We start from the raw sequence: 22,402 nt of genomic DNA on the forward strand, positions 1-22,402 counted from the left end.
GGGCAGTGCCACCGCTAAGATTATCCGTAGTTTCTAATTACGCACCCCTTTTGAAAACTAAGGGTCTGTGTCCGTGTCAACAAGATCTCTCATAAACCAATAATATATGTATTAAAATTGAGTAGCAGTAGTAGTACTGTCATTGTCGGTGGAAGTTTGACAACGTCAGCATCAGGGTTACGTTTAGGGTTTTAGACTAGTCCAACCCTCAAAATTCAAACCAACATGACTGGTAAAACATCTCCTTCCTCAAAATTTTGTTTCCTGCTGTAGCTTGAGGCTCTGAAGCTTTTAACAGAAAACCCCATCCATTTATCGAACAGTACAGTACTAGTATATGATGACCAAAGAAACACCAAAGTCATTAGGCGATCCAGATGATTGACGTTTACGGTTTATAGTTTATACTCTATCTAATCTCTGACTGCACTTCAGATCTCCCCCATAGACCCTGACAGTGATGTGCGAAATTAAATAACGGGGGGAAATGAGTGAAGTGCAGGCCGGGGAATCTTAGCCCACGAAAATGAGACGAGGATTAGTGGTGACCCCCGATTTTTAAGGTTCTTGATAACAAACGCACGCACATTCCCCCGCCATGGTCTTAGAAGAAATAAAATCATTTTTTAGGGTCAACGGGGGAGCATCCCCACCTGATTCATTTTATTCTAATTATGGCCCCTAACGGCCCGCACAATGAAGAAAAGTTTTTTACATCATTCTGATCTCTTTACATTGCCAAACTAAGTACTGCACCTACGCCTGCTAATGGGGTTGAACCCACCCCAAATCCGCCCCTACCCATATTTCAAGAGCCCTAACTACCACCCGCCCCGACCCACCCCGTCGGCCCAATGCCCCAACCCGCCCCAACCCGAAATCACGATGGAAGATGATATGCGACTTACGTGCTGATCTACTACCATAGCGCCCCAACCCGTCCCAACCCGTCTATGTCGTCAACCCAACCCGCCCCAACCCATTTCATAGTGTCACCCGTTTCCACTCATCCAATAGTACATGTATTAAACCCACCCAAAAAACCCATCAAGCCCCACCCCATTAGCAGGAGTAACTGCACCCCAGGAGTCAGCGACCCTCACGTCCTTGCGAGGTAGCCGTTCCCGCCATAGTCTTGCGTCTTCCTTGGCCAAGCGTAGTGTGTCCCGTCGTGTGGCGTTCACCTGCCTCAAAATCATTTTTCATTTGCCGGGTGGAAAAGTCCCCTTTGAGGCTTTGACGAATAATTTTGTTTGTGTTGTGGGGAAGCCTTTGTTTGAAGAATATAGTAAGTATGTATAGGTAGAGTCAACGAAGATATATATATATATATGTTAATTTATCTTGGTTCTCGACTGACAATCCTAGGGCCCCGATGAAACACAAACAGTCGAGGAAGAGAAGCTCACCTGATCTCCTCCAGCTGTTGCCATTAGGATCAACATGAAGGGCTGGAGCGATCTCGTCCGTCCCTTTTTTTTTTTAGAAGCAAGGTTACGACTAGTCATGACGACGACGTGGTTGCTTCGCGTCGTCGGGTCGGAGTCGACGGAGCGTAGGCTCAGGCTGGACGGTAGGGGCGCCGGGGCGGGGCACATTTTTATTAAATGTAAAATACCATTTAGCTATGTTCAGTTACAAACATATCCTATTAATAGAAATTAAAGCTAACAACCATCAATCAAAATAAAACAAAAATAAAAATAATTTTATGCATAATATTATTGAAGCTCAATAAATTTTATTATAAGTAAATCATATTTGAATTGTTTTAATTAATAATAAAATATAATTTATGATAATGAACATGGTGATATATAGTAAAAAAATAATATCATTTTTAAAAAAGATGTAATAACATGTAAATTTTTGAATTTTACATGCGCGGACTATAAGTTTAGTTGTATAGAGAAGGAGGGAGAGAGACGAGGGGCCAGCACATGACAAGAGAAAGTACGCTGCTGACTAGTACTCCGTATACGATACGACGTGTGCTTGCTTCCTCTCTCTCCTCTTTCCTCGCATCGGTAGGCACGGAACGGATTTTTGGACAGAGAAGAAAGGGTGACGTCAGCGGATCTCGCCCGGGATCCTTGCGGGCCCCGCCCATGAGGGTGACGGCGACCGGGCGAGAGGAGCCCCCCGTTCCGTCCCCTTTGCTTGGAAGACCAAGGCCTCGCTTTGCGTCCCCTGCGGTGGTGATCGTGTGTTTTCACTGGGAGAGCGGCGGGGTTTCCACTGGAGGGACTACTCGTACTCCTAGCCGTGGCAGACAAGGCAGGCCCTGTGTCCTCGTGTGGGCCTCGCGCCCTTGGCATGAAACATTTTCCGTCGGACGTAGGGAGTACCAAACAATGAGGGTGTGTTTAGTTGATAAAAAAATTTAGATTTTGATACTGTAGTATATTTTGTTATTATTTGACAAATAATATCTAATTATAGACTAATTAAGCTTAAAAAAATTCAACTCGTGGCAATCAGTTAGACTGTATAATTAGTTATTTTTTAACTACATTTAGTACTCCATACATATGTTCGAAGATTCGATGTGATGAGTATTGTAGAAAATTTTTGAGAACTAAACACCCCTGAAATGCATTTGCTATTATGGCGCTCGGTCCTTTGGGTGAATGACCTGACAAACCAACCCGTCGGCCATTCGCACCACACGAATCAGCAAGATACCGTCCATAAATTGCAGCAAGAGAACTGAAAGCAACTGTGGGAGGGAGAGGAGAGGGAGAGCGGGCAAGGCGGGACAGGCAGCGAGTGGAGACACAGCCCATCCATCCCTTCCCTCTCTCCTCCCTCTTGCTTGCCATCCACACCACACCAAAGCCAAGAACCCAACTCATCGAAGGCAGAGACCACAGGCAGCAGGGAAAAGGCGACGAGGGGGGGAGGAGAAATCATGGAGCCGATTTGCTGTGGAGATTCGGCCGCGTGATCCGGTCGGTCGGATCTTGCTTTCCTGGGGGGCGACGGTGCCATGGTGGTCGCCTCCTATATCCTCCTCCTCCCCCTCCGCGCTGCTTCCCCCGAGATGCCGCATTAGCCACCAACGCCTCCCAGCGAAGAGACTTCATTCTTTCATCGGTGTCTAGTTCCTGCCGTGCGTTCCGCGGCCATGACGGTGGCCGATGCCGAGTTGCGGTTCCACGTCCTCGCGGTGGACGACAGCCTCATCGACAGGAAGCTCATCGAGATGCTGCTCAAGAACTCGTCCTACCAAGGTGCGCGTTTTGTGTGTTCCTTTCCTTCCCCTGGAGCGACTGAATGCGAGGGAGGAAATGTTCCTCTTTCTTATCGCCGATTTTCTCCTCAAAGCTTTTGAATTGCGTCCTTGTTCAGTGACCACCGTCGATTCCGGGAGCAAGGCCTTGGAGCTGCTGGGATTGAGGGACGAGGCTGCCGAGTCATCATCGCCTTCCTCCTCCCCTGACCACCAGGTAGGTGCTCCTGCTTGGTGGATTGGGTCTCTCTCTGTTCTGGTCCTGTGACCAAGCAAGCAATCACGTGTCTGCCTCACTCTTGCTGCAGGAGATTGCTGTGAACCTGATCATCACTGACTACTGCATGCCGGGCATGACAGGGTATGATCTGCTGAGGAGGGTGAAGGTGAGATTCGCCCACGGCCTTAAATTCCTTTCCCGTGTTGGGGCCTTCACAAATAACCATGGTCCACAGCCGAGAGTAAAATTCTCTTCTCTTATTTGCTTGCCGACTTTGGAATCCAGGGGTCCTCCTCGTTGAAGGACATTCCTGTGGTGATCATGTCGTCTGAGAACGTGCCTGCCCGGATCAACAGGTGAGCTCCTCCAACTGCACTGAATTTAAACATTCTCTCCCTTATCCCGCCCTGTTTTCATCTAGCATTTGCCATGTTGGTCCACTAGACAGGAGAACTTAACTACTACTTACTGTAGGTCACAGTTAAGCTTGATTTATCTAGTTAGTTCATAGAATCAGTATGTACAAATACCAGATGAAAATGATTGTCTTTTGTTTTTGGCTGTTCTGGTCTCCTGCCTGGTTCTGAACTGATTAGCAGTGTAGTACATGGTACATATCATGGTGAACCAAAGGGTGGGGGTAATCTAGGGAGCAGAAGGAATGTAATGCCATCATGCCAGATTACCAGTTTTGCCTAAAGAAATACTACTAGTAGAATGCCTGAGGCTGAGGGTTATTTAATCTAGTGCTAGCAAAAAGGCTTCTTCAGGCGTTGGGATTGATTTCTTAACTAGTAGTTGGAGCACTCAAAAGATTTGCAACTTTCGCCTTTGAATTTTGTGCCTTGTGTTTGTTAAAGCTAGGCTGGCTAGTCTGTTAGTAGTAGGTCCAAAGCTTGGGCCATGTTTGGTTGGAGGGTGGAAAAATTTTGATGAGAGAGAAATGATGCTTTGACTACTAATTAGGGGTATTAAATAAAGTCTAATTACAAAATTACCTCCACAACTGTGGTACTGTAGCAGTTGCTCTACTTAATGAGGTCTTTGACCGCATGATTAGAGGATGATTGAGCGCGGTTACTGTAGCATCACTGTAGCCAATCATGATGAAACTTGGCTCATTAGATTCGTCTCGAAAAATTACACCCATTCTTAAAAAGGTTTTGCAAATAAACTTCGTTTAGTACTTCATGCATGCATTCGTCTTTTAGTGCAAAAGTTTTCGTAACATTATCCAAACATGGCCTTGCAAGCAAATAAATATTCCTGCAAAAGTCTGCTTTTCTTTTGCTTACTACAGCTCATTCCTCATGTTGGCTGTAACATTACTGCCTACCTAAAAAATGCGAATTTCCGCGAAATTCCAATGAGAACGATTTAAACAAAGCTGATAGGTAGCAGCCAAATGTAGAAGATTTGATCTTTTTCAGATAAGAACAAAAGAGGGGTATAGTAGTGTGATTTGATGGGACAAAGGAAGGGAAAAGTCCAGGAATTCCCCAGAACAGGTCCCTTGACGTTGCTTTGCAGTGGATGGGTGGGATTGGAGGGGCAATGAATGCGCTGTGTTTTCATGCATAGATCGCATATCTTGGTGACAGCGATGTAAAGCATAGGAAAGGTTCCTCACAGTGCCTTGCTGTGGTGGGCCAAGATCTCTCGAAATCTTTCGGACACACACATCCTGGACGGGCTTATTGCAAAAAGCTATTATTCATGTAAAAAGCTATTATATATTTCATTTTTATCGAGTTCTAGTATTCATCAATTTGTGGTCACTGTCTAGTGGTCAAAATTTCTACGCAAATAGGGAGGGGTATGGCCGTATGGGAAGCACGATCATGCGCCGGGGCTGCGCTGAGTCAAAAGGGCTCTGAAATTCAAGAGACCGGATCTTTTCCTTGTGGTAGCAAAGATCTCTGACAAGTCTGCTGTGTCCTTGGAGTGATGTGATCACTCGTCTCTGAGCGGAGAAACCAAAGGGGGGCAAGAAGAGGATTTTTGTTTCCGCCCTTCCACGCAATCTGTTTTGCTTCCCTCCCATTTTGCGCTAACGATTGGACTGCCTTGCCAAAAATTCCAGGTGCTTGGAAGATGGCGCAGAGGAGTTCTTCCTGAAACCCGTCAAGCTCGCCGACATGAAGAAGCTCAAGTCTCATCTCCTGAAGAAGAAGCAGCCCAAGAAGTGTCAGCCGCAGATACAGCCAGAGCCCGAGGACGAGGAGCGGCTGGAGGCACCGCCACAGCCGGCGCACAAGCCGGAGGCGCCCGTGGCACAAGTGACCGCTGACGCAACAACGGCAGCCATCAGCGACTGCAGCGGCAGCAACAAGAGGAAGGCGGCGGCCATGGAGCAGCAGGAGGGGCTGACGTCGCCGGAGAGCACCAAGCCAAGGATGTCCAATAGCAGCCTGGCAGTGGAGACCTGAAAAGGCAACCAGAAACCCCTACCCTACTAAGAAATTTCTTCTTTTGCTGTTTTTTTTTTGTGGTGGCTAATCATGGGATGGATGAGTCATTAGCTCCTTGGGGGGAGGGTGGTTTTTGCTCGAAGTGAAAAACAATTACGGCATACTTATATAGTAGCTGCTTCGGCCTGCAAATTTTGTTGTGCTCAGGAACACCCTTTGTGTGTTCGTTAGAAAGACGAAGGGGATGGGGAAAAAAGGAAGTTGTAGATAAAGGCAGCGCCTTTGGGGTGCTCTTGTTTAGGCTAATTTTAATTTGATGATGGCTTATTATGCCACTGACTGGCTCAAAGGCTGTGTGGCCTGTGATGTGTTTTGCACAGGTCGATGGATCGAGCAATCGGTTAATGTGGCTCATGTCTTCCTTTTACTGATAAAAACTGTTGTGTTCATCTTTGCTGCTGCTACTACTGAGTACTGACTGCTGAGCTGATAAAAGGAAGAGAAGCACTGGCCTAGGGCCCAGAGTGTGTACGAGATGACGCATCCAGCTTGAATGCTTGACGGTGGAGGCATACAATCTACGAGTAGTGGTCCACCCGGATCTGAAATGTGTCCACTGAAAACAACGTTTCTGTGACGGACAGATCTCCGTTCAGACGCGCCAGGACGGAGCTCTTTCTCCCGCTCGGTTGAATGAACTACTCGTAGACCTGAAAAAATTGACCGTATAGGACTGAAACCTAACAGTAAGAAATGCTGCTGACTTAGAGTAGATGAATGATTGGATTTTGATAAGATGAGAATAGGTAACAATAATAGAGAAAGGTGATGAGACACTGTTTCGTACGTGTGCCATACTGGCACTGGCATGGCATTAGACTAAGATTATAGGGTGGTATCGAAGCAACTACCGGTGGCTGGGCGGGAATAGGGCAGGATCACCCCGGATCGAATAAGCTACTATCACTGCGTTCGCCTGGTGGTTTGGCTTCCAACGCTACAGTATTTCCCTCTCATGTCCCTCCAGCTCTAGTTTCCAGCCACCAACCAGGTAACAGTATTTTTTTCTCACAGCACTCTAGCTCCAGTCTCCAGCTCCAGCCTGCCGAACGCAGTGTATATCCGGAGATCTCTCAGGATCGCACCGCACGCATGGCCAGTCAGGATGCGATGCATTTGGGGGCGGGCATCCGCGTGCGCCGGTGCTCAAGTTGCGCTGCAAATTGCTGGGCATGTGCTTGTGGTCTAGTCCGTTCCCTCGCTTTGCTATGGCTCTCGACATGACAGCCTTGCCTTGCCACGGGAGAGGAGAATGCTATTTGCAGGCAGGCAGCCAGGCAACTGCTTCCGAGATTTGGCGTACCACCATTGTCGTTTTCGCGCTTTTCTGCTGCGACGACTACCTCCTTTGGGGGTTGGGTTGGGTAGCAGGGTAGGGCACGCCCGCGGCGACGGGACAACGGGATTACGGGCCAATAAATTATTTGTTCTTTTGAAAAACCCAATAAATAATTTGCACTTTTTTCTGGCTGTATAAGTGCAAATTTCGTTGTTCCACACTGTATTCTTATAAAAATGAGCATACTTACGTGTATGTGAGCGTGTGCATATGCTTCGTTAAAAAAAACAGAGTGGTGGTCTGATGATGCACAAAATGTCAAAATATCATTCTGGCCCGCCTGTCACATGTGCTATTTTTTTTTGTGTCAACCGCGCCCTTGGGCTGTACCTTGTCCACACAACGGAAAGCCCACACTCATATGTGACCGATGGCGGCCCACACATCCCGTCCCACCGGGCCTACTACTGAAAAGCAGGCATCGGAATTTTTTATTTTACGAATTTTAAAAATATACATCCACCCAAAAATTTTGCATATCAATACCACTACTGTCAAATGAACTGGCTATAGCTCGATGAAATGGCAACCTCACCGCCGGTTCATTCAGCAGAATTTTCCTGATCTAGACAGTCCAATTTCAAAAAATCATAACTAATTCATATGAACTCGGATGAAGATAAATTTTATACGAAAAATTGTAGATCTCGACAAGATCTACAACTTTTTAGTTCAAATATTTTTTCATCTGCAGCCATCTTCAGGCTCAAACGTTTTTGCTCCTGCGGTGGCCAGGATGTTGGGCTGTTGTCCTTCTGGGAATAAGCAAGGGAGCTAGCTTTCTGTCTAGGACATCGATCTGTTACTGGACAATTGGTGCGGTACGTTATGGCTGTCCTCATACTGGTACAACCGACGGGATGTCCGAACTTCCGGAGCACCTGCTGTTTGTAACTCTGAAACGAAGAAGGCATTATCAGAACGAGGTACTAAAACACCTCCCCACACACATATTAGCAAAGTGAGTGGCAAACAAAAACTATTAACAAAGCGGTAACATGACAGCTACCGCAACACAAAAAGATCCTAAAACACAAAATACAAATTTTTTGTAAATCGCTTGCATGATATACTAAATATAGTCAAAAAATAAATCGCATTACACAAATGGACTGTAAATCGCGAGACTAATCTAACGAGCCTAATTATGGCGTGATTAGACACTAAATTACTACAATAATGCTACAATAAATATGCTCTAATGATGAATTAATTAGACCCATTAGATTCATCTCGTAGTTTACAGACGAGATCTGTAATTAGTTTTGTGATTAGTCTACATTTAATACTTCAAATATTAAAAATTCCTTTCCAAAAGCGCAAAAATGCAAAATGCAAAGTGATCTAACCACACTCAAAATGCTTCTATCTAAATAAAAGTTTTGCCTTGTGCCTCTCTGCAAGTAGGCAAGGGCAGTTGATACCAAACATATCACCAGGTTAATAGATTTTTTTTAGGAGCGTTCTCCTCAAACGACTATGGTCCGTTTGGATCCATCCAGCTATTAACTCATTAGCTAGAATTAGCTCGATTGAACTAAGTAATTTGATAATTAGAAGAGCTTTATCTGTGTATTAGCTGTTTCGTTTGGATTCATTATGATTACAATTAGTTACCTATGTAGCTATTAGCCCATCGATCCAAACATATGCATATAGGATTCATTGGGCGTCGTATTCAGATCTGGAAAAGTTTTTTTTTTAATATAGCATTTGTTGTGGACCGTGGACGCCCCACGCCGAGGGAAAGAAGATGGTATTGCCCGCGCAGAGCGCCGCTCTCCTCGCTGCGGCCGTTGCCATAGCCGCCGCCGCCTTCCTCCTCCCCCCGTCTTCCCGCCTCTCATGTACGCCAGCGCTACGAGCGCCGCTCGGCCTTCCAGCCAGCTTCCTTTCGCCGGTTATTGCAGGGAGCTCTGGAGCTCAAGATTAACTATCGTCTCTCTCCCCGCCTCGCATTGCAGGGACGCCGCGGGGCCGCTTCGCCGACATGATCCTGGCCAACGCCACCATCTACACCGCCGACCCCGCCCGCCCCTTCGCCGGCGCCATGGCCGTCCGCGCCGGCCGCGTGCTCCGCGTCGGGGCCTACGAATCCGTCAAGGAGCTCAAGGGTCGCCACACGCATGAGTTGAATCTCAGCGGGAACGTCGTGCTGCCGGGGTTCATCGACTCCCATGTGCACTTCATCGATGGCGGCCTGCAGGTCGTACCACTACCCAATTAGCGCCTCCAGTTACACTTGGGCGTTTGCCAATTCCCAATTGCCATGGCCTACCACCGAGATTACAGCAAATTGTTTCTCAGCATGTATTGTACTAGCTTGCTGATACTGCTTTCTGAATCTGCTTCAGATAGCGAGGGTGCCACTTCGAGGGGTCAGAAGCAAAGATGACTTCATCAGCAGAGTCAAGGAAGCTACCAGAGGTGCTTGTCATTTTCATTTTGCTGCTTATAAGCCTTTTATCACAAAGTGAGAGGCAACTAGCCGTGTCCAACTGCTTCTGTTTAATGAAATTAATTGGTCAATTTAGCTCTGTCAGAGTTTTGTACAGACTACAAAAATACCAATATTTCTAATACTTGTATATTTCTGAACAGATAAACATCCTGGACAGTGGATTTTAGGAGGGGGTTGGAACAATGATGTTTGGGGAGGTGATTTCCCGGCTGCTGCTTGGCTGGACGATATATCACCTGATAATCCAGTGTGTTTTTCATACTCGTGAGTTGAACCTCTTCTGAGAAGCCATGCAACAGGGCTGCCAGCTGACTTGTTTCAATTGCAGGTCTGGCTCTCACGCATGGATGGTCATATGGGCATAGCCAACTCATTAGCTATGAAGATTGCTGGGATTGACAAGACCACAAATGATCCAATTGGTGGAACTATCATGAGAACAGCTGAAGGAGGTAACACAACTAATTAACATGGGCCTTCAGCCCTATACTACCCCAGTGTTACTTTGTAAAGTAAATATGGCTGCTTAGCACACACAAACTATTTAATTGTAATCATATGTATGTTGTTACTAGAAAAAACAAAGAAGAAAACTCAAAGCAAGTTATTGTTACCTCATTGCTAGTTTTTTCATTAAATTTAATGGCTAGGAATAACCAGATTATCTGACATTTATTGTTACTTGTCGAGCCTACTGGTCTTCTGGTGGATACTGCTATGGTGCTTATGTTTGATGTTATTGAAAAAGTTTCTATCCATGAAAGAAGGGAGGCACTTCTTAGAGCAAGTAGGCATGCCCTAATGAGGGGGGTGACTACTGTTGTTGATGTTGGAAGTTACTTCCCTGGAGCCTCAGCTGAGAAAACATGGCAAGATTTTTCAGGTATTCTGTAACACTTTTGCTAGTAAGTAGTAACCCTAGGGCAACATTTAGAAGGATCCACTTTTGTACTTATTTCATCTATGATCTTCTTTGTACTCTCGAGTCCTGACTTAAGTATTGCTATGACTACAGATGTCTATGAATGGGCTCACTCTATGCAAAAAATGCTGATCAGAGTATGCTTATTCTTCCCAATGCCCACATGGGCTCGTGTTTCTGTAAGCTTACTTCTTGAATTATGCCAAGCTCTTCTGTGATAATCCGTTACTTTACGTGAATATACCTTGAACATACATTTCTTGTCTTTTAGGATCTTATCAGTGAAAATGGTCGATCTTTTAGTCAATGGATCCATCTAGGTGGTGTTAAAGCTTTTCTTGATGGTTCTCTGGGTTCTTCAAGTGCATTGTTCCATGAGGTAAATAGTTTGTCCCTCCTCTACATACCAAGCCACTTAGGTTTTCCACTTTCTTTTTTAAGTTCTTTTGGTAAACTTTTGCAGCCTTATGAGGGTGATCCTGGCAATTATGGTCTTCAAGTGACAGATATGGATAGTCTTCTAAATAGAACTTTAGAATCTGACAAATCTGGACTTCAGGTAGACGCATTTTCTGTTTGACTTATCCTTCAGTTTAGCAACCATCATTCTAGAAAGTTATAATGTTTTCGTTTTCTTCAGGTCGCAATACATGCGATTGGGGATAAAGCTAACGACATGCTGCTGGATATGGTCGACAAGGTTGTTGATTTGAATGGAGTGAAGGACCGTAGATTCCGGGTATGTTCTGATAGCATACCGCAGGGTTGTTTTCTTTTCTCTCACTCTGCTTGATAGAACTTGACCTGAATCTTTGCATATGAAATCAGATTGAGCATGCTCAACATCTTGCTCCAGGTGCAGCAAACCGCTTTGGCAAACAAGGTATCATCGCATCGGTGCAGGTAAACTATTCCATTCCATTGCTATTTTACTTAGAATTCTCAAACTCTGCGTATATTTGGTGTCATGCTTTGCAAAGCTGACTGCAACTGCAATCAACGTCTGAAATATATGCCTTACTGTTGACAGCCAGATCATCTATTAGATGATGCCGACTTTGCCGCAAAGAAGATTGGGTTTGACCGCGCACAGCGAAGTTCCTATAAGTTTCGGTCACTGTTAGCTGGTGGCGCGCAGCTAGCTTTTGGTTCTGACTGGCCTGTACGCAATTCTGCAGACGTCTCAGTAACTGAAATCTGTTTTTTCAGTTACCAGATACACTGTTTCTGTTTTGCAGGTTTCAGATATCAACCCCTTACAAGCGATTCAAACCGCAATCTCTCGTAAGCCTCCTGGATGGGAGGTCCCCTGGATCCCTGCAGAACGTTTGTCGCTCGATGAATCGCTGAAAGCGTAAGTCCTTGTGCAGTTTAACGTTCTTTGACGTACACATCTTGCCGCAAATAATCGCCATTGGATGTCTCTAACTCTGACGAACGAGAACAGGCATACGATATCTGCTGCCTACGCCTGCTTCCTGGACCACGCCGTGGGCAGCCTCTCTCAAGGGAAATACGCCGATTTCGTGGTCCTGCCTTCCACTTCATGGGACGCCTTCGCCAGCGATCTACCAGCGCACGTCCTGGCCACTTATGTGAGCGGCAAGCTGGCCTACCCGTGAAGCATACCCAGATCGGGTGGTGCTCGAAAGAATCTTGTGAGAAGTTCTTCAGATGCACCTATGCCATTGCCGTTGCGTAATCGCCATTGCTTGAGAAGGCAGTATATGTACGGTGTGTAGAATTAGCATATACCAGCATGGGTTGTTTTCTGTTCGTCTTGCCCAATCTTATCCTTGTTTTCTTTTTTGAAATGTTCTAGGTAGGCAAAACTTGAACCAGCAACTTTTTGTTGCGACCTGGCCTAAATAGAAGAGCTAGTGGCAAGAGCAACTTTGAAATTTCCCCAGTAGTAAACACAGGTTGATTGCAGATCGTCGTTGACTGGTTGTTGGAGCGGCACGTGCAATAATATACGAGGACCAAGGAGTTGAACCAAATGACGCTGGTTGAGCTACCAGCCGACCCCACAATCGGACTGCTTCTCTCCTGGGCATACTGAAAACGCCGGCGGCTGATTGCAACACCACTCCTTTCGTTTCAAAAAATAATAAAGATAAAACGGAGCTGTCGAATGCGTGTACCTAGACGTTTATGGTTTTGAAACTTCCACTGACATATATATGGAGCAGTGGGAATCAAAATACAAGACTGCAAGCCCACAGTTTGGTGGCATTGAGACGTATTAGGAAATATGGATATGTTCAGTGCAAGGAGGAGAACAGTCAGCTGGTTCTAGAGGAAGTGAGGAACAGTCAACAGCAGGAGCAGCAGCCAAATCTTACTATTAGATAAACATCACCGACATATGTGTCAGGCTAGTCTCCGGTCGTGTTTATATTTCGGCTGGGAACATATTGTTGATTGTTAAGATGAAGATTAGTCGTCAAATGACATGTGCAACATGACTGAACTTCGGGTCGGTATCGGCCTTACCTGCGCATTCCAGTTTTCCAAGATGAAAATACGACAAAGACACGCACAAGGTAGATATACACTAGTCACGAATTTTACGCTGATTCAGTAACCATACTAAGTACTTCTCTGTGGCTGAACTTGCTTAAAGAAAAACTACTACTTCTCTGTGAGTAGTGCCCACAGTGCCAACGAGGGCACATGGCATCACTTGCATTGGATTTTGATTCTTAAGGCCAGTCTGAACGCACAATTTCATGATACAGTTACTAATAATGAGAACTACTAGGTAACTATGTTTACTAAGTTATCTCCTCGCTATGTTAACAAAATTGATGATGTGACTATAATTTAATACTATAAAACTCTCCATATATGGTATCATTGACCGATACTAAAATGCGATATTTAATACCGGTGGGTGTTTTAGTCTGCTACTAAAATGGTTCTCGGGACTTTCAAATTTAGATTTGGTATTAAAATGGTTTCATACCAACTTTAGTACTGAACTAAAAGTTAACCGATATTAATGTGTGCGATGAAAGCTTATTTTTCTGTAGTAGTGATAAAACCTCCGTTGACAATATATTCTTGTCGTCCCTGCCTAAATTGAAGTCACACGGCATCTCATCATCAACCAACTATTTCTCCGGTGCTGACGCACGCATTTCTTCTGCAGGAGCAGGATTAATAGAATAGAACGAACCAACCCTATTATTTGTAGATGTCGGCGTGGGGAACGTTTTATTTAACTATTCAGCTGCTGGATGCTAGCGAAGACACCGGATGGGCTCGAGGAGGCGAGCGGATCCAACGTGGCCGCACGCGCATCACCCACCCCTTGCTCCGCTGGCCACGAGAACAATTCATTCGCTTCTTCCACCTGTCGCCCAATCGTTAGTCCACACGTCGTCCAACCACAAGGCTAGGTAGCTCGTCAATAAATAAAAAAAATGCCAGGTCTTGGAAATGGCCGTCAGCTTTGACCGCTGACCCGGCCAGCCCAGCCCCAGCATGCGACGGACGACGCGCACATGAAACACCTCTCTTTCTCTTCTCGTTGAAGCTTTCGTGTTCCAATTCCAAGGTGAGGTCAACCTCCTTCCACGCCCGCCGCCCCCTCACATATATACTCACCCCTCTCTCTCAAACTGCACAACCCTGCAGGCTCCTCCGGCCGGTTTTCCAAGCTCGATCTCCTCTGATCCTTCTCTCTCTCAGGCAGCAGACCATTTGCAAGCTCACTTGGACTCCACGAGCGCCGATCCTTATTGTTTACGTTTACTTATTACAAGCTTACATGGGCAATGGACTCTCCCTGCCCCCGTGCCTGCACCTGCCGGCGGCGGTGAGGCTGGTGTACTGGGGCGGTCGGGCGAGGCTGGTCGCCGCCGACGCCCGCCTCACGGCCGGGGACGTCGCGGCGGAGCTCCCGGCGCCGACCACGGACCACTTCGTCTGCCCCGCGGACGCCTTCTTCGTGGGCCTCCCGATCCCTGTCATGTCCCCCGGCGAGGAGCTCCTGCCGGGGCGGACCTACTTCGTGCTCCCCGCCGCGCGGTTCCCGTCCCTCAAGGTGCTCACCGCCGCCACGCTCGCCGCGCTGTCGGCCGCGCCCGCGCCCGCGGCGGGGATGAAGAACAGGGGGAGGTCCAAGGCGGCGCTGCCCTTGGCGGGGCAGTGCCCGTTCGAGTACGTCAAGCAGGGCGACGGCGGCGCGCCGCTCATCAGGGTCCTGCCGGAGTTCATCGAGAAGGTGATCACCTACGACGGCGGCGCCCCGCCGGCGCCGAAGACGGCGGCGGAGCTGTGCAGCACGCCGGAGCTGAAGCGGCATTACGCGCAGCTGGTGGGGCCGAGGAGCCGGCCGTGGGCGCCGAGGCTGGAGACCATAGCGGAGGGCGATAGGAGCAGGTGGCTGAGGGTGACGGCTAGAATGCTGTCGTCTTAAACCCGGCCGATGTACAACTGACCAAAATTTCATTTAGGATGGAGGACGAGCTAGCAGTTAAATGTACATACGGATTAATTCAATATGTATGTTGATTGGCCGCACATTTGGCTTGAACGTTACGTACCATCGAGAGCATGCAGATCGAGCACATTTGGCCTCTCGAGATTATATTGTTACTTATTAGTACACCAGCTCTTATTAGTATAAGCAGTGGCGGATCCAGAAATAGATAGGGGGACTGAGTTTCTTCTTCCTTTCCTCCTTCCTCATTCTTTCTCCTCAAAATGATTGTTGGGGGGGGGGGGGGGGTTATGTGGGTCTAGGGGGGCTGGAACCCCCCTATACACACTGCTAGATCCGCCCCTGAATATAAGAACATCTAGCGGCGGTGTGCCACATAATATAAATGCTAAAACACAGGGGATATTGTGAGAAGATGAGGTGGACCATATATCAATAATATACCCTACACCAACACCTACCTATTATATGAATGTGTTGTTATATGGATTGCAAGTGACATGATAACATGATAATAGCATACAACCAGCTGCCACCTAAATTATTAAAGTATCACCAAGAGATTCTCTAAAACAGTCTAGCTAGGTAAAAAAAAAAAACACCGATCCAATAGACTCGGCATTGTCCCCGCTTGTCAATCAGCTTGCAATTCCTCCACTCTGGATCGACATCTTTCTTGAGCCACCGCCGCTCGGCATTTCGCTCACTCGCCTCTCCCGCCCTCCAGATGGGCGGCGGGCTTGCCCATGAGGACGGGCGTGGGCGAGGAGCAGGTGGGCGCGGAGGCTGCCTGTGGGGGTGCTTCGGTGCAGGGAGGCGGCAGCACAGGTTGGGCAGCGGAGTACGCCTGCGGGGTCGCAGCGGCGCGGGGCAGGTGGCCGCATGGGTCAGCATGGGCACGAGCGAGGAGTAGGCGGGAGGCAAGGAGCCCCTATCCAACTCTCAAAATGGGGCCAACCAATATACCTAAAATGGGTTCGTTTGGACGAGTAGATCATGATGCTTCCGCTAACTCTCCACGTTCGCAGCTCATTTGGGTTGGTGAGGAACACACTTCGCCGCCGGTGCGCCGCCACGTCCTACCTCTTCTCCGACGAGCTCCGACCATCCTCTATCCGCTCCAAGTGCGTCACCACGTGTGCCTGGACTTGGTGAACACCGTGGTATGCCCCTTGATCACTAGCAATCCTCGTAGTTCGGGAACACCACCCAAGAAAGAAAGGGGACGGAAGGAGATGATGCGTGGGACCCACACATCAGCGTGTGTAGGGGGAGAGTTGAAGGAGCCTTTGGGATTTGGAGAATGGAAAATGAAGAGTCTACTGGACTAAGAAAATTAATATGGAGAGGAACTTTTTTAGAGTGTTAAAAGAAGTTAAATAGAGTGTGAAAATAGATACTTTTAGCCTCGCTCTAATAAGACTGGCATTGATCTGATCTCCATCTCCATGACATGAATGGATCATGGTTGGAGACGCGTGGGGCTCGGTGCCTCAATGACATCATCTATCTGCTCCGCCCGCTTGACCGGACCTTGTCCGCGTCACCCATCTCACCATCGGTTGAGCTGACACCACCAAGTGTCCACTTGGGCTGACACCACCAAGTTAGGCGGGCCGTGAATGCCGCGTGCAAAGGCCAGAGGTAATTTCTTTTCCTTATCAGAGAATTCCACACCACCTAGTAACTGATCCTGAACACCATGTCATATATATACACTATCCCTTGGTATTTGCATTGTACTTATCTGATTAGGGGTGTAAATAAATAATCTTTAGGTGCACTTTTAATCTTTATTAATTTAAATATTTGTACTACTTCTCTAAAATGACCATTTTAAAGGAATATCATAAATATTTAAACTAAAAGGGTTGAAGGTGCATCTAGAGTCACCCATTTGCACCCCTAATCATACGTTACTTCAACGTGGACAATGTTCCCTGTGTATGCGTCGACGACAGAAAAGCCACATGGACACACTCACACACACTATATCACGGATGAGTGCATTAGTGCTAGTGCTATATCTCTCCGTTAATTAGTATCCAGTACTATATAGGAGTATGCTTAATTTGGTCCGTCCATCCACACACGACAACATATTAATTAACCCACTATTTACATGCACTCTTAATTAATTAGCGTATACTCATATAGGATCCAACTAATAATACACGCGACGGTGCTATACTGCTATATATGTATGTACTACGGCGCACTGCAGCTAAGCCCCTGCTTTCTTCTTGATAATCCTCTCCAGTTCATCGCAGAATGCTGGGCACTCCTCCTTCATCGTTCTTTGACTTCTCTGTCAAAGCAATGCATTCATGGAATGAATATTGTTACTCATGCATCTCCAAGCACTGTCCATGTTAATTAACTTATTATAACCAGATTCATTACACATATTCTGCCAAAGAAAAGTACATTGACTGTAGTCATTCAAGTGATTATTTGTGAAATGAACGGTAGACTTTTCCTGCCATTGGTCTAATATATCACAGATATTCATAGTTAAGACAATGGCAAGGAAGCCTTAAATCTATCATATTTTGTACTCCTGATTTCATATTTTGTTTGAGGAACTATATCACTATCTTGATTCTCATAATCACATGCTTAGTTGTAAATTTCTTAAATCTATCATGCATGACCTTTTAATTACTTCTAATTGTTTCTAATTAGTTACATTATGACCTTTTATGGCTCTGATATATTGCATTTTCTTGCAAGAGTGTAGAAGTCCTACTCCCTCTGTCACATAATATAGCTACTTCTAGAGTTTTTTTCTAGACAAATTAAGGATGGAGAGTAAAAGTTTATAATAACCTTCTGTAGGACCATGCACTAATTAAGAGAATAATTATGGATTTCCTATTTACCATTATTAATTTTAGACCTCGCATACTAAAAAATCCACTTGGGAACTTAAAAGTAGCTATATTATGAGATAAAATTTGAATGCTAGAAGTAGTTATATTTTAGGATGGAGGGAGTACATTGAATATCTTATCAATTTCATTCCAAAGCGTAGAGCATATCCTAATTTATATAAATCAATATTATCTCCAAACTTACATAGGTTGTACAGTAACATCAGTTAATTACATCATGCTTGAGTACTTATATGAAACCCATAGTTATTTCACTTTCTTTGGCGGTGCGTAATGGACTCTAATATTCAAGTTTTTAGGATTTCTTCAAGATCTTTCAAGCTCTTCCATCAGTCCTAGAGAGATATTTTGGATTGGCTGGGAGGATTAGCTCATAAATCAACTGGTTTAAGTATTGGATTAGTACTGGTTTAGTGTATGTATATATATAAATATCCAAATCTAAATTCTCTTTTATCCTATTTGAATATTTCTGGTAGAGGTGAATTGTTTGTGGCTTGTGAGCTTTTCACTCTTTATCAGATGTGTGCTATTTTGAGTCATATACACCTCTAGCCACATACACTAGATTGGATATGATGAATGTGTTCGTAAAATTTATTTATTTACAGTAACTATGTCATCATACCAAATGCAATGGATCATGTTTTCTCGGTCTGTATCTGTGAACTTTTTATCCCCCCCCCCAACTTTTGGTTCTTCTTCGTGTAAAACATTTGCCTTTCATTATGATTTTTTTTGTTTGGTGTGCATTTTATACAGTCTTGTTATTAGTATTTGATATTTGAATTTTCTTTGTGGATACAGTTTCGTTAGACTATAATTTGATTCAACAACTAGTAAGTACCATGTTTTCCCCTAACATGTTATATATAAACATCTAAAGGAAAAATATTGTTTTCCAGCTAACGACAGATGCATTAATATTAATGCGACACACTTGGTTTATAGCTTATCATTTTATTTCAAATTGCTCCAATACAACTGACACTACATGCTAGTTTTGTGTAATTAAGAGTTTTAGACAGTTAAGTTTTCTTGTAACTTCTTAATCGCTATATATAGACTAGAGTTATATACATTATTGACTTATTATTGAGTATATGTTCACTTCTATTATGCGACTAATCAATTTACTCTGAAATCTGGAACCGCAATAATCTTGTTAGTATTATATTCAAACTTCCTTTTTGTGGATCCAAATTGTGCTCTACAGAGGGATATTATATTCAAAGCTTAAGTTGGCATATCTTTGTGCCAGTTTTGAAATAGATAAGGCAACATGTTACAACCATTTCAGTAAGCCAACACACGATCATCATAAAATTTTTATACAACTACAGAGGGATCATGCAAAAGAGAGAATCATGTTTTGCAATTATATTAGACTATTATTTGTCCAACAAAACTAGTATGTAGTATGTTTTCCCTAACATGTTAAATAACAACATTTAAGAAAAAAATGATGGTCTCTAAATTGGCACATGCATTAATATTAATGTGTCACATATATAGCTTGTCATTCATTTCAAATAGCTCGAATCGAACAGAAGCAATTTGCTAGTCCCATATAATTGGTGTATAGTTAAATAATTATGCTATAATTGGTGTATAGTTAAACAATTTGCTACTCCCATATAACTTAATTGGTGATTAGAGTTATATCCATTATTGTGTGTGTGTTCACTTTTATTCTGTGCCTGCTAGCTAGTAAGTTTACTCTGGAATCTTGATCCAAAATCACCTACTACTAATAGTATTCAGTTGTCTCCATTCTTTGTGTTAATTAGAAGTTATGGAACACCTGAGCGACCCTAGATGTTGCTTTTGAAACAATTTCTAGTAGTTCTTATATTTTTTCTATTTATAAGAGTGGCTCATGTGCAGTGGCGGATCTAAGGTGGGGGCTGAGGGGGATCCATAGACTTCTATGCAGAGCCCTGATTGCCTGGAAGTCCATGGATCCCCTTCATTCCCTCTCTAATTTATAGACACTATGGATGAAGAATGGGGGAGGGCTGGAGAAGGTAGAAGACAACCTCATCTTTGGTCAGCCCCCTATCTTAATTTTCTAGATCCGCCCCTGCTCATGTAATCCTGGTTTTAACTATAAATTAAAGGGCTACACCTTTCTAAGACTTTATGAATAATCAACATCTTATTATTAGTTTAGGGAATACATGAAAATGAACAATTGTAGTAAAAATTAGATTTATATGAGGCCTAGATGAAAGTAATGGAACTAAAAAGTTAGTATACGTATGCGAGTGATGAAATAAATTAAGTGCATTAATTATGAGTAGAAGTGTTAGATTGTAGCATCTAGCAAGCCAAGGATATATATATATATTAATCAACAAATTAGAGAATGAAGATCTAATCAACATCAATGAAAGAGGTAGCTCCGTAGCTGCACCATCTTGAGAAATACGTAGTCATGTACCTGAACATGGAGGCTATAGAATGTCCTGTTGTCGAAGGTGGAGTAAGTTGATGAACTAATTAGGTGAAGGCCTTCATTCTCCATCACTTTTATGCACTTGGACAGAGGAAGACTTGTGGCAGCCACGTTGCTGTGCAGGCTGACCTGAACCATGATCTCCGTATCGTTGAGGCAAGTAGCAGAAACAATGGGAGTTACAATCTGGCTCGTGTTCAGAACTCCTGGTTTGCAGTTGGCGTTCGTCAGCTCTTTCTTCCTCCTCTCCAGGTTGTCCACCTGCTTCTGCAGCTCGGGGATGTACTTGAGAACTCGGGAGACCGTGGTGGGGATGCTCAGCTTCTTCTGCAGCACATCATGACATCACCATCAAAATCTCAGGTCCCTTTGGTTACCTTCCATGCGGGAGAGAGCGAGCACGTGTGCAGGAGTTGTTACAGTGTGGTCAGCGTCGGGGAGGAGGGAGCGGAGCGAGGAGTAGAGCTCGTTGAGCTGCTTCCGGCGGTCGCGCTCGTACGCGTTGTGGCTGTGCTTCCTGTGGGAGCCTCCGGAGCCTCCGCCCGAGCCATAGCCTCCTGAGGAGGTGGGGTTGCCGGTCGGCGCGGAGAGGTCGTGGATGTCGTCGTCGTCGAGGTCGAGGTCGAGGTCCGGCCACGGCGGCGACGGCAGCTGGCCGCCGGCGGAGAAGATGTCCGCCTCCAGCGACGAGATGCTGCTAGAGAAGGGGTCATCGAACAGCTGGTGCTCCATGCCGCGTGTTGCCAGCCTGCTAGCTGCTGTGATGCTGCTGCTGTTCGTCGAGATCTCAGGAGTCAGGAGGGATGAAACATGAAAGCCTATGAGATTATTCTTTGGGCACCAACCAGCACCATGAAAAGCAGAGAGAGGGGGAGGGGACCTAGTTAGCCTAGTCGAATAATTTTAATTGATAGCTGATTAGCGAGCGAGCAATATTAACTCTTGTTGATTGAGTAGCTTGATTAGCTTAGGCAGTTTCAGAGAGATGACTTCCCTATTTATATAGCCGCAGGCGACAGATAGTGGGTGTCAGACTGTCAGTGTCACACACGTATTGTATTTATGACTTAGCTTCACAAAGATAAACGAATTTTGTGAAACGGTCCATACCGAACCCGGTGAGCCATATTATCGCATGCATGCAGTAGAAAAAAGAAGCTATTTTTCTAAGAAAAAGATTCATAAATATTATGCTTGCTTGAACGTAGAATAATGGTAAAGAAAAACGCGTTTCCCAATTGGGCCCTATTCTATCTAATAGTGTAAGGATCGGAGGCGGTTATGTTGTGTCCAAACTGTTTAAGAACTCTTTTTACAGATTAGATTTGTTTTATTTGTACATTTGTTATGAAAAAAACAGGGTCAAATTTCCATACAATTGAAAAAAAAAGTCCCAAATTAAGGAGCAGAAAGGGAGGTATTTGAATAATACCCGGTGAAAAAGGTACAAAGAGTTAGAAAAATCCACCACTTTAATAGACTTAGCCACCCCCCCCCCCAATTCCAAAAATAATAAATGCTTTAATTTTGTGATATACAATAGAAGTAAGGAATATAATGACGTTAACAAAAAGAATCCTTTATGTTTCCACTCAGAATTAAGCGCATATAAGTTATACTGCCAATTTCATTCTAGTTCTCTATTTTTTTAGAGCGTAAATACTAGCTAGGGCTATATTTGTTTGTAATGTCATTCTGTTTCACTCTGGGGCATTCCCCTTCGATTGTACTGCTGTGTGCGTTTGCTCATTGTACTAGCTAGCTATGTGGTTGTACACTTGTACTATACATGCACTTGCAGCCTGTGCATTGCAGTACACTTACTGCACATGCAAATTTAATTTAGTATGTATATTCCGTGTGTTTGCCTAAATGGTGATCGTGTACATACATTACATGTGATAATTAAATGGATAGCTGAAATTAAATAAGTGCCACAAGAATAAGCCCTCTCT

The 22,402-nt window shown here is 44.9% G+C and overlaps 4 protein-coding genes across 6 annotated transcripts; 3 read left to right on the plus strand and 1 right to left on the minus strand.

Annotated features, from left to right (window-relative positions):
• The first annotated feature begins 2,704 nt into the window (after positions 1 to 2,704).
• Positions 2,705 to 6,300, plus strand: LOC120672748 (two-component response regulator ORR4-like). The gene is made up of 5 exons (XM_039953306.1): positions 2,705 to 3,233; positions 3,352 to 3,449; positions 3,541 to 3,618; positions 3,738 to 3,808; positions 5,536 to 6,300. Exons 1-5 carry the CDS (start codon positions 3,128 to 3,130, stop codon positions 5,879 to 5,881), a joined length of 699 nt encoding a protein of 232 aa, XP_039809240.1. The 5' UTR covers positions 2,705 to 3,127; the 3' UTR covers positions 5,882 to 6,300.
• Positions 6,301 to 8,950: 2,650 nt separating this feature from the next.
• LOC120672543 (protein LONG AFTER FAR-RED 3-like) lies at positions 8,951 to 12,554 on the plus strand. The gene is made up of 14 exons (XM_039953015.1): positions 8,951 to 9,109; positions 9,227 to 9,468; positions 9,617 to 9,689; positions 9,864 to 9,970; positions 10,052 to 10,173; positions 10,410 to 10,606; positions 10,739 to 10,824; positions 10,917 to 11,024; positions 11,109 to 11,204; positions 11,286 to 11,384; positions 11,474 to 11,548; positions 11,676 to 11,807; positions 11,884 to 11,999; positions 12,093 to 12,554. The coding sequence occupies exons 1-14, from the start codon at positions 9,016 to 9,018 to the stop codon at positions 12,265 to 12,267; spliced, it is 1,722 nt and encodes a 573-aa protein (XP_039808949.1). The 5' UTR covers positions 8,951 to 9,015; the 3' UTR covers positions 12,268 to 12,554.
• Positions 12,555 to 14,236: 1,682 nt separating this feature from the next.
• On the plus strand, positions 14,237 to 15,258 carry LOC120672544. Its single transcript, XM_039953016.1, has one exon. It carries the CDS (start codon positions 14,421 to 14,423, stop codon positions 15,069 to 15,071), a length of 651 nt encoding a protein of 216 aa, XP_039808950.1. The 5' UTR covers positions 14,237 to 14,420; the 3' UTR covers positions 15,072 to 15,258.
• Positions 15,259 to 15,501: 243 nt separating this feature from the next.
• LOC120672545 (protein IRON-RELATED TRANSCRIPTION FACTOR 2-like) lies at positions 15,502 to 21,836 on the minus strand. Of its 3 annotated transcripts, none has more exons than XM_039953018.1 (3): positions 20,868 to 21,836; positions 20,433 to 20,774; positions 15,502 to 16,753 (listed from the first exon to the last, which is right to left on the minus strand). In XM_039953018.1, the coding sequence occupies exons 1-3, from the start codon at positions 21,177 to 21,179 to the stop codon at positions 16,703 to 16,705; spliced, it is 705 nt and encodes a 234-aa protein (XP_039808952.1). In that variant the 5' UTR covers positions 21,180 to 21,836; the 3' UTR covers positions 15,502 to 16,702. The 3 variants fall into 3 exon arrangements, with proteins under 3 accessions (XP_039808952.1, XP_039808953.1, XP_039808951.1); XM_039953019.1 differs by lacking the exon at positions 15,502 to 16,753 and adding an exon at positions 17,097 to 17,458 and having other exon boundaries at positions 20,868 to 21,831; XM_039953017.1 differs by lacking the exon at positions 15,502 to 16,753 and adding an exon at positions 17,097 to 17,403 and having other exon boundaries at positions 20,868 to 21,550.
• Between the last annotated feature and the right edge of the window lie 566 nt (positions 21,837 to 22,402).

The sequence above is a fragment of the Panicum virgatum genome, chromosome 5N, assembly GCF_016808335.1.
Source record: "Panicum virgatum strain AP13 chromosome 5N, P.virgatum_v5, whole genome shotgun sequence".
Taxonomy (NCBI): Eukaryota; Viridiplantae; Streptophyta; class Magnoliopsida; order Poales; family Poaceae; genus Panicum; species Panicum virgatum.

What these genes read in the sequence shown, in the direction of transcription:
- LOC120672544 (XM_039953016.1), top strand. Translation starts at nt 14,421, where the DNA reads ATGGGCAATGGACTCTCCCTGCCCCCGTGCCTGCACCTGCCGGCGGCG.
- LOC120672543 (XM_039953015.1), top strand. Translation starts at nt 9,016, where the DNA reads ATGGTATTGCCCGCGCAGAGCGCCGCTCTCCTCGCTGCGGCCGTTGCC. An exon ending in AACATGGCAAGATTTTTCAG is followed by an intron (nt 10,607 to 10,738) that starts GTATTCTGTAAC and finishes CTATGACTACAG; the next exon opens with ATGTCTATGAATGGGCTCAC. An exon ending in CTTTTGGTTCTGACTGGCCT is followed by an intron (nt 11,808 to 11,883) that starts GTACGCAATTCT and finishes TCTGTTTTGCAG; the next exon opens with GTTTCAGATATCAACCCCTT.
- LOC120672545 (XM_039953017.1), bottom strand. Translation starts at nt 21,179, where the DNA reads ATGGAGCACCAGCTGTTCGATGACCCCTTCTCTAGCAGCATCTCGTCG. An exon ending in TCCCCGACGCTGACCACACT is followed by an intron (nt 20,775 to 20,867) that starts GTAACAACTCCT and finishes GATGTGCTGCAG; the next exon opens with AAGAAGCTGAGCATCCCCAC. An exon ending in TCTATAGCCTCCATGTTCAG is followed by an intron (nt 17,404 to 20,432) that starts GTACATGACTAC and finishes TTGCTTTGACAG; the next exon opens with AGAAGTCAAAGAACGATGAA.
- LOC120672748 (XM_039953306.1), top strand. Translation starts at nt 3,128, where the DNA reads ATGACGGTGGCCGATGCCGAGTTGCGGTTCCACGTCCTCGCGGTGGAC. An exon ending in CAAGAACTCGTCCTACCAAG is followed by an intron (nt 3,234 to 3,351) that starts GTGCGCGTTTTG and finishes GTCCTTGTTCAG; the next exon opens with TGACCACCGTCGATTCCGGG. An exon ending in CCTCCTCCCCTGACCACCAG is followed by an intron (nt 3,450 to 3,540) that starts GTAGGTGCTCCT and finishes CTCTTGCTGCAG; the next exon opens with GAGATTGCTGTGAACCTGAT.